At 32.3% G+C, this 11092-nt stretch overlaps 2 protein-coding genes across 2 annotated transcripts; one reads left to right on the forward strand and one right to left on the reverse strand.

The window, feature by feature from the left end:
- Positions 1-1860: 1860 nt before the first annotated feature.
- On the reverse strand, positions 1861-5691 carry LOC123663362 (egalitarian protein homolog). The gene has a single exon (XM_045598050.1). The coding sequence runs from the start codon at positions 5577-5579 to the stop codon at positions 3012-3014; it is 2568 nt and encodes an 855-aa protein (XP_045454006.1). The 5' UTR covers positions 5580-5691; the 3' UTR covers positions 1861-3011.
- A 472-nt stretch (positions 5692-6163) lies between these two features.
- Positions 6164-8821, forward strand: LOC123663775 (vacuolar protein sorting-associated protein 29). The gene is made up of 4 exons (XM_045598442.1): positions 6164-6308; positions 6440-6631; positions 7403-7638; positions 8465-8821. The coding sequence occupies exons 1-4, from the start codon at positions 6306-6308 to the stop codon at positions 8580-8582; spliced, it is 549 nt and encodes a 182-aa protein (XP_045454398.1). The 5' UTR covers positions 6164-6305; the 3' UTR covers positions 8583-8821.
- Positions 8822-11092: the final 2271 nt, after the last annotated feature.

An 11092-nucleotide genomic window follows, 5' to 3' on the forward strand; every position in this document is an offset into this window, starting at 1 on the left:
AAAAAACCGCATCAAAATCCGTTATATATTAAAAATTGTTTAATTAAAATTTTTAATTATTCAGTAATGAACAAAACCACGATAAAAACAAATTGCATAATTTCAATTGATGATTGATGGTTAACAAAGAGAGATATTAACATTGAAATTCCACCCGCATTATGCGAGTCGCATACTAATAAAAGTTGCTTCGTGAAATGTGTATTTACTTTCACATTCTCAGTCTTTTGATAGTATATACTACAGTCTTTTAAGCTACTGGGATAATTTAATTAATACAAATGATTTAAATTTCGACGGTATACTTTTTTAATTTAGGCTAGATACGCTAGATGGCGTTTATGTGATAGAAACTTTTTAACTTTGAACAGACTGGTCTCAATTAATTTACCCATTCAACTACATATATTTCTTATATTTATATTAATATAAAATTCACGCTATAATTTCAATTTTATTTAATTGATAACTTAAACATTATACAAAAAAAAAGTAATTAGTACTGTATAAAAAAAAATAATTAGCATATAATTATATGTACCCATAGTTCCGTGCAGATTTCATTTTTGTATATGAAAATAAAAAGTAAAGTAATGCAAATACACTTCTAATAGATTTATGATATATGTAGGTACTACTCTAGATTGAATTAAAAAAATGTGACCAAGGTATAAACTCATCAGCGGTTCATTCTATGCTAATAATTAATACTATAATTACAACATACGATAGAAAAATGAAGGGATATTTATTAGTTGTTCTTTTGCTTTACAAGTACTGACCCCTAATTACGATGACTTAGTGTGAAGCTGTAGATCCAAAACACGTAGGCTATATTTTATTCCGTAATTCTCAAGAGATGTTAGTTATGCAGAATTTTAATTAATAGCTGCTTTCACTATTGAAGCATAATAGCACAACGTATTTTCGCAATAGTGACAAATTTAGATTTGTTTGAATCAATTTTTTTTTGTTTTTGTTTAATTGCACCTCTGAAAAGGGCACCAAATTTAAAACAATCCGATTTTAACATTTCCTGTAATCAAGTACGTTTATAGACTAATCAGTTTAAGTTTACGGGTATTAAATGTAAGCCCTTATAATAATATAATCGGATTGAAGCCTGTCTGGGCTTTTCTATTAGAGAAAGCCGTACTGTTACGTAAAAACGATTCGGTGAAAAACCTTAGCCCCACACATACAATATTTCAATGTACAGAATTTTTTAATTTATATTGCTTTGATGGGGGTGAGATTTATCATTCTATAAGTTTGTATCAACTAGATCCTATTATACTCGATATTTCTAGAGATGTTATATTAATAAATTGTCAACACAAGCTAAGATGCCGTAATTAAAACAACAGCGTATTTTAAAACTTTTATTTATAATAAACATAAACAATGTGCAAATTAATAAACTGCTAATTTGCTACATTTTTAGTAAACGACAAACTTGGTTTTTACTTTTGAAAAGTACAACTTTTCAGCTTTAGTTAGTTAAATAATAACAGACGGTCAATCAGCTTACATTGACTAAAAATGCTTCTTACAAGTTTAAAATTATTAGTGGCACTGAAAAAAAAATTCTTTTGCAAAATACAAAAATATATGCAAAAACTTTCAAAATTGTGCTTTTTAAGGGCACAAAATATAATAAAAAATTACCAAAATGGACGCCATAAAACTTTTGATTATTATTTACGATTTATTAATATAAAAAGTGGTATTTTGTATTTACATACAAAATATTTGGAAATAAAATTTGGATATAGGCAATACTGACGAGTAATACATAAAAAGCTAATCATGATAATAAATATAGGCAACTAGAAAATCAAGCGTAATATAACGTATCACTTATGTTTTAACGTTTTTATTATGCATATAACACAGAAATAAACTATTCGAAGGAATACAACACGTTTAGTAATACCTACTGTTCAATGAAGCTTACATTGATTTCATATTAGTAGATATCACTTGATATTTAAATTTTTGTAAAAATTCGAAATAACTTCGATCTAACGAGAATTTTATAAATAAATTTCATCTAAAGTGAGTGTACATATTTTCCTAAATACGTATAAAAGCTACACGTCCATGTTATTAGTATATCATAAAGGCATCCGTTGGATATGACTCGAAGGCACAAAATTATTAAAAAAAAAACAATAGACCTTTCGCTATTGTACAAAATATTAAACAGTAGTTAATCGATTAACTCGTTATCCCTACAATAAGTTATTTTCCAAGCACCGCCTCATTATATTAAATCTCTTTCGACACTAACCCTATATAATAATGATTAAACACTAGAATAAATCTAAACAGTATTCAGTTAAATATTTGAACAATAAAACTTTTATTGTATAACTATTATTGCCATTTTTTGATATAGTTTTCGTAGCAAGAGCTACAATACAGAATGATAAATATTAAGATACAACTCGCACTATCTTTTTGAAACCTACTCGATCATTCCGTTCTGTAACAGATGACCGCATGCTAAACAATATTATCATACTTATCTTATTTACAATGCAAAACAGATCGAGAAAAAAATCAAGGCCATAAATCTATCACATATAAGTTCGGATTGCTTCGGCAATAGCCAAATAAATAAGTATAAAATAAGTGATTGAACAGCATATACTGACAATTCCATGTGAAGGAATTAAGTAGCCGTATATATTATGCGTAAAACCGTTGCATTTGTTCGAATGTACACGCGAGTCTTCGCTCAAATGAGCATACGGCGTAGGTGTTTAAGATACACTCGCTAATGCATGTCCTCACTACATAATTAATTCAATCTTGAACAAATACACCGCTATCGGACACACGGTAAACTAGGCCATGAACCCACTTCTAACATTCTATGTTTCTAAACACTTTTTAAAACTTAAAAACTAAGTAAAAAAAATAATTGATCACATACGGGAGTAGTTACGAAATTAAACTGTGGCACTCAGAAAAATGGAAGTATCATTTTCGTTGTCTGAGCGTCATCAAGACATATTATTGATACCTACCCTCTTGTTAGGCGGAGAAGCATCTAGAATCCTCTCATTTAGTTTGTCCTCCTCTCTGAAGTGAATCCTCGTGATCACAATGTCCCCCGTGCTCAATGTCTGCGATGCCACCTCAGTTCTCTTTGTTTCATTGAGATCATTGCATTTGACATCATCCCCAGAGTTGTGACATTTGCAGCAACAGTTCTTACTATCTGTGTCCCCGATATTTAAGATTTGGCTTAAGTTTGACCAATCTTTGTTTTTAAGTAGAGGCAATGTCTGCTCCATTGTTTGAGAAAATTTGTCCTCAAGCTCTCCACTCAATGGCGCCACAGCCGAGAGAATGGCTTCCAAACGATTAATTTTTTCAACTTTGTCCATATTAGTGTCCGATAAAATCTCATCCATCATTTGCATCGACTCTGTGAGGCTTGGTGGTTGTGTTGAATGTGGTGAAGATATGGAATCTGAAGGGTTCGACTCTAAGCTAGCCATCTCGTTTTCTTTTTCATCATCATCAGAGTCACTGTCCTTATCTTGTCCCATTGCTTCAAGTTTTTCTAATTTTTTTGAAATTTTATGACAGCCTTTAAGTTTTTCCTTCTCTTCTTCCGTAAGTTCTAAGTATCTGAGTAATCTTATTTCCCTATTGCTTAAGACAATGTTTTTAGTGGTCTCGGCTAACTTCTGTTTTAGTTCACCAACTTCTGTGTTTATTTTTCTCTGTCGTTTCCTTAATTTTACTTCCGTTGGTTGAATGTGCATGAAGACTTGTTCATTTGATAGTTCTTCAAAAAGCTGTTGATTTTCAGGTTTAATGCTAGTTGACATATATGTATAAATAGCTGGATTTACTAAAGACAGTACATCAGAAGCAGCATAAATGATCATATCTTTTGTTAGCGGCCTTCTGGCCCAGTAGCGTTGATCTCTTCGATAAACATTTTTTAACTGCTCCTTCATTGGATTCATGGGAGCATTATACAATTCACATAAAGCATTTAGACTTAAATTTTTCACTTTGTATACAGGAACACCTTGCTGTTGTAACTGTAATACGGCATGAGCTGCTTGTGTATCAAAAACATTCTTTAAAGTTATCTCAAACTGATTGTGTAAATTGACTGAGTCATTACGACAGTCATGAATAATTTTTACAACGGATTCACTCTCTAGAAGCTCTTTTATTTTGCCTTCAACTACCATTCCGGGACAAGCCATAATATCGAGAATGTAAACTTCTCCGTTCATTGTGGCAATCTGGCATAGAGTCAAGACACCCTTCAGACCTAAATTGATACCTTCACAATCAAAGGATACTATGCTTTTTGTGGTACGCTTAACATTCATAATGCTGTCAATCAATGTAGCACATTCCCTCACATTTGCTATGACTGTTGCACTTTGTAACACTTTTTGTCTCCAAGCTTCACCCATCATATTGTTCCTAATGTTCATAATACCATTTGTCTCTTCAGCTGCTCGTGCATTTAAATGATTGTTTACTCTGTCTCTAACCATATTTTCTGCTAAGTTTTTTATGACAATTGAATTTATTCTCTGCTTGAGTGTCTGATTTGCGATATTAGCTTGTGGACCACGGGGAGATTCAACGGGGCTGAGTATCCTATTTGCAGGGCTTTTTGTACCATCAGAGGGGGTAGGACTCTCTGATACTGGAGGAGCGGGGGAAACTGGCTTCTCTTCAACCACTTGCTTTGGTGGATCAGTCTTAACTTTAGATTTTGCATTTAGATACATTACAGGTATTTTTGGCTTGCTAATTAATGTGACGAGATTTGATTGTACATGAAAGCTATCTGAAAATATTTTCAAAAAAGCACTCAAGTCGGCCGGTGTTTTGAACATCTGATACCAGTACTCTTGTGGGAAGCGTGACACAATAAGATGAAACAGTTGGTCCACCATAACTGGGCCCTTGGCCTCAATACACTGTGCAACATAATCCAATAGCTGTTGAGCAGTGTCTGTGTTAATATTAGCCACTGGCAAATTGTGAAACTGCTCAGAGTTGCCATGTGCATTATCTCGCCTATGATTAATATCACTGACTAGAACCACGTTATCTTCGATAATCTGGAAGGTGTCCGGGTGCTTCATGAGGAACTCCTTGAACTCTTTGATGCGCTGCCCAGAGATGTGGCGCACCTGCGGGGAGGCTTGACTGCGGTGACCCAGGAGACTCTTTATCGGCACTTCCGTTCCCTCACCATACTGAATCATTTTACTGGCGAAGTATTCCTTCGCTTCCTCGATGTAATCGTTGTTGGATGACGCGCCAGCGCCGCTAGGATGCCTTTGAAACGTGTTAATATCAACATAGTCCCCGTCTATGTTGAACAACGCGGGATATTGAGCCAGGAACTTCTTCAGGCCCGACTGCGATCCGCCAGCGATCTGACGCATCTCCTTGGTGAAACCCTTGGCACCAAACTGACAGGAAAGATCGTGCAACGTTCTCGGCTCGCCTTTATCGAGCAGGCGCTCCACGAAAAACAACAGAGTGAGATTTCTAGCGAGCTCATATTCCATTGATTCCATTTCCCAACAGTTGGTGCCAATGTGGTGTCTTACACTAAAATTTTTCTACGTATATGTGTCACCCACAACACCATGAAATTCTTCAATTCAGAAGCAAGCAGAGATAACAGACGAAAGTGACGTGCTACTGTGTGTTGCAAGACCAAACTGATTGGTTTCCTTTTATTTAAAATATATCTTCAAAACAAAATTAACTTTTATTAATTGTACAAGTTACAAGATAACATACCAATTTGATATATTAATTTTGACTTGTCTTGTAGGAACGAAATAGTTGTCTGTTTACTCGTATAAATAAAACAATAAATTTGAAAATCTATTTTATAAATAGTTGCATCAATAATCCTATTTTTACAACAAAAAACATTTTGCGTTTCATTTAAAGGCTGAATTATTTATTTTGAAAACAATATTAAATATTGTTTATATGGACACAAAATAATTAGAATCGGAATTGTAAAACTCTATGTAGTTATGTACATAAGAAATCTGTCAGTGTTTAATTGTTTATGTCATTGTTAATGTTATTTGACAGTTATTTTACCATTGGTTTTACCAGTATATAAGTGTATAATCTATGATTGGTTTATTGTGGGAGTAAACCGATTACGATTTACGATTATTAATAAAAAAATAAATAAATTGGTACAAAGTTACCCCACTCACATTAATACGTACCTGGTGATATTATATTTACTTGGAAAAATATCAGTAGCAATAGATATAATGGTATAAATATATTGTAAACATTAATAATTAATGTAGTCTTTTTTTTTTAAGTAAAAAAAGTAAAAACCATTAGTGTTTCACACAAAGACTGACTATAATTATTAAATAGATACAATTTTTTCAAATTTCAGTTGGTCTTGGTACTTGGCGATCTTCACATTCCACACCGTTGTAGCAGCCTGCCCCCTAAATTCAAGAAGCTTCTACTTCCAGGACGGATCCAACACATACTTTGCACTGGTAATCTTTGTACCAAAGAGTCCTATGATTACCTGAAGACTTTGGCTAGTGACGTCCATGTTGTTAGAGGAGATTTCGATGAGGTGCGTTGTAAGTTTTGTGAGAGAATAGTTTCATTATATTGTAGACAATTTTAGGTTAATGGGTATTTTTCTTCCATCAAACGTGAATTTCTTGTGATTTATAACAGGAATGGAAAATGACTAAGTAAACATGTTCCATTTAACATATAAATCATAGTGTTTGTGACAAAAATGAAACATTACTTTAATGCTTGTATTTTCTATAATTTCAATGGTAAAAAACACCAATATTTTCCTTATCTTACATCTTTCGTTTGGAAAGAATCTTTCATTTTAAAGTGAGTTTGTTTTCTGTTTGTTTGTTACCCCACAACGGACCACCTCTGTGTCTAAATGCGGAAAATCGAGCCCACAACAATACAATACCCTTTATGGCTCTACAGCTTGACTAATTAAGGATAAGGCAGTCGATTACAATTGTTAAAAGAATCTGTCTGTATTGGCAATATTTTCCTTAATTTTTATCCGATTATTGCAAAGCCAAAAGGAGGGTTATAATTTTAGCTGTCTGTATATGTTTATATGTATATATGTATGTGTGGCATCCTTTTCAAGATATAAAGTCATGTACTAAATTTTTTATTAATTATAGTGATACCTTGTGGCAAAAGGGCATCAATCAGCACATTTCAAAACTATGTATATTGTTAGCAGTTGCTTATGGCTTCACTTGTAAAGAACCCGATAATTTGAAATAATTATGTCATCATCCATAACTGAAAACATGTTAAGCAACAATATTTAATTTAATTTATTTTTCCACCTTTACAGAACTCAACATATCCTGAACAAAAGGTGATAACTGTTGGTCAGTTTCGTATTGGTCTAATCCATGGTCACCAAGTTGTTCCGTGGGGTGATGAGGAGTCGCTAGCATTAGTGCAGAGACAACTTGATGTGGATATACTTATATCTGGTCACACTCATCGTTTTGAGGCCTATGAACATGAGAATAAGTTTTACATAAACCCAGGATCAGCAACTGGTGCTTACAGTCCATTGTTCAGGTATGTAAAAATTATAAAGAGATTTATTTTTATTTATTGTCTAATGTAAATTGAGTATTTTTAAATAAAAACAATATTTTAATATAATTGAAGAACATTGCCCAATTGCCTGAAATCTTATATATAAAATTCTCGTGTCACAACGCTAGTTACAATACTCCTGTGAAATGGCTGGACAGATTTTTAATAAATTTTGTGTGCATATCGAGTAGGTCTGAGAATCGGCCAACATCTATTTTTCATACCCTTAAGTTATAAGGGGGGAATTAAGGGGGTTAAAAGCATATATGGCAAAACAACATTTGCGGGGTCAGTTAATTTATATATAAATTTAAATATAATGTGAATGTTGTAATTATTTTTTGTTTGAAATAAACTGTTATGGATTCATTCTAAGTTTGCAATAAAAAAAGGAAATAACAGGCTAAACAATATATTTTTTATTTTTTTATCTTATAACTATGACACACGGTCGTCTATTCCTATGGTAAGCAACTTAATGCTTGTATTACAGGTAACGGTCGACTGTTATAACTTAATTTTTTTTTTTTGATTAATATACATAGAAATAATACATGTGTAAATATATAAATACACATATTACACCCAGACTCAGGCAGGAATCGAACCCGCAACCCGCGGAACAGAAAGCAGGGCTACAAACTGCGCCATTATATTATTTTTGTTTTTACATATATGATTGTTCTTAGAAAGTGTAATTTAATAAAAAACTTTACTATAGAGAAGACAAAAATTTGAGATGAGATAGAGAAGATAAAAATGACAAAATAAGAATATCTTTAGTCTTAAATTACGAATTTTACAGGAATGCAACACCATCATTCGTACTAATGGACATTCAGAGCTCAACAGTTGTCACGTATGTCTACAAATTGCTCGGAGATGAAGTAAAAGTAGAGAGAATTGAATACAAGAAGGCATAGTGAATAAAAATTTTATTTATGTATTCAACACCAAACTACTACTATACTTGATTTGAACCGTTTTTCTCTCATATTTTTATAACGACATCTTATGCGGTAATTTTCGCATTCGAATAGTGAAGTATTTAAAAAGAAATCTAATTTTTTAGAGGAAAATGGGTTATATAATTTCCTTTTAATTTAGTTTTTGTTTTAAGCTATAGTTTGTTTTTCATAAATAAAATGTATGTCTTATTATAGTACTGTTTTTTATTATTTATTTATGCATTATACATACTTTTTAACCGACTTCCAAAAAAGGAGGAGGTTCTCAATTCGACTGTATTTTTTTTTTTTTTTTTTTTTTTTTTTTTTTTTTTTTTTTTATGTATGTTACATCAGAACTTTTGCCCGTGTGGACCGATTTCGACAAATTTTGTTTTAATCGAAAGGTGGTGTGTGTCAATTGGTCCCATTTAAATTTATTTAAGATCTAACAACTACTTTTCGAGTTATATCTAATAATGTGTTTTTACTTGACGCTTTTTTCGTCGACCAACGTTGTATTATACCGCATAACTTTCTACTGGATATACCGATTTTGATAATTCTTTTCTTGTTGGAAAGGGGATATCCCTAGTTTGGTACCGTGATAAGGAAACTAGGATCTGATGATGGGATCCCAGAGGAATCGAGGGAAACTCTCGAAAATCCGTAATAACTTTTTACTGGGTGTACCGATTTTGATAATTTTTAATTTAATCGAAAGCTGATGTTTATCATGTGGTTACATATAAATTATATCGAGATCTGATAACTACTTTTTGAGTAATCTTTAATAACGCGTAGTTGCTTGACTATTTTTTCGTCCATCTACATTGTATTACTTGTCGATGTAATTGAAGTCGGTTTTTTTTTAGTTTGCGAGCAAACACAATTATTTAGTAAATAGTTTCATGTAAAATGAATGTATTTTCATGATTATTTGAATACAAAATGATAACAACCAAGTTACTTGTTTATTTGAAATTTTGAGATTCAATACTTTTTAACCGACTTCCAAAAAAGGAGGAGGTTCTCAATTCGACTGTATTTTTTTTTTTTTCATATATGTGACTTGTAAACTTTTGACTGGGTGGACCGATTTCGACAAAAAAAAATTTAATCGAAAGGGGTGTGTCATTTGGTTCCATTTAAATTTATTTGAGATCTAATAACTACTTTTCGAGTTATATCTAATAATGCGTTTTTACTTGACGCTTTTTTCGTCGACCTATGTTGTATTATACCACATAACTTTTTACTGGATGTACCGATTTTGATAATTCTTTTTTTATTGGCAAGGAGATATCCCTAGTTTGGTACCGTGATAAGGAAACCAGGATTTGATGATGAGATCCCAGAGAAATCGAGGGAAACTCTCGAAAATCCGCATAACTTTTTCCTGGGTGTACCGATTTTGATAATTTTTAATTTAATCGAAAGCTGATGTTTATCATGTGGTCACATTTAAATTTCATCGAAATCTGATTACAACTTTTGGAGTAATCTTTGCGTATTTACTTAACTAATTTTTCGTCTACCTACGTTTACTTGTCGATATAATTGAAGTCGGTTTTTATCGTTTGCCTGGTCACATTTAAATTTTATCGAGATCTGATAACTACTTTTTGATTAATCTTTGATAACGCGTAGTTACTTGACTATTTTTTTATCGATCTACGTTGTATTACTTGTCGATGTAATTGAAGTCGGTTTTTTTCGTTTGCGAGCAAATACAATTATTTCAATTTAAATATGTACGCAAAAAAAGTAGACCAATAATTAATGAATGCTCATATTTTATAAAAGGCTTTTTATTAGAATTGCTTGATTGATATTGTTACATATGCGTAATAACCTTATTAAAAAAATGTTAAACAAAATGAATTCTGATTTATTAATACATTTCAATATAAATGCATTTTGTCTATAACTTAAAACTATCGTGTATGTTGCTGTCTGTTTCTTCCGTCTAATCTCTGAAACGGCGGAGCCGATTTTGAGGAGTAACATAGACTACTTTCATTTTTAGAAATTTATTTATTTTATAACTGCGAACTGATCAATAACTTTTTTGTTACATTCCACGCGGAGGAAGTCGCGGGCACAGACATGATAAACTTGACGTTACGTGACCAAGACTGTGTAACTTCAACTCATTGCCCATCTATATATCTATATAATCTATATCTATCTATATCTATATCTATCTATAATATATATAAACGCGAAAGGTCACTCATCACGAAATCTCCGAAACTATAACACCTACAAACTTGAAATTAGGCACGTAGGCTCTTTATAGGACGTAGACATCCGCTAAGAACGGATTTTACGAAACTTGATCCCTAAGCGGGTAAAACGGGGAAGTTTGAATGAAAGTCCTGTGTTTTTGAAGTAAGAGACTTGAAATTTAAAATGTATGCTCTATAGATGGTGAGAAGGTGTCTAAATAATGTATCTTTAGAAATCAACTCCCTTTTAGGTTT

The sequence above is a fragment of the Melitaea cinxia genome, chromosome 20, assembly GCF_905220565.1.
Source record: "Melitaea cinxia chromosome 20, ilMelCinx1.1, whole genome shotgun sequence".
Lineage (NCBI taxonomy): Eukaryota > Metazoa > Arthropoda > Insecta > Lepidoptera > Nymphalidae > Melitaea > Melitaea cinxia.

Coding starts and splice junctions, on each gene's coding strand:
- LOC123663775 (XM_045598442.1), top strand. Junction 6,632..7,402: donor TTAGAGGAGATTTCGATGAG/GTGCGTTGTAAG, acceptor CCACCTTTACAG/AACTCAACATATCCTGAACA. Junction 7,639..8,464: donor GCTTACAGTCCATTGTTCAG/GTATGTAAAAAT, acceptor CGAATTTTACAG/GAATGCAACACCATCATTCG.
- LOC123663362 (XM_045598050.1), bottom strand. CDS start 5,579: ATGGAATCAATGGAATATGAGCTCGCTAGAAATCTCACTCTGTTGTTT.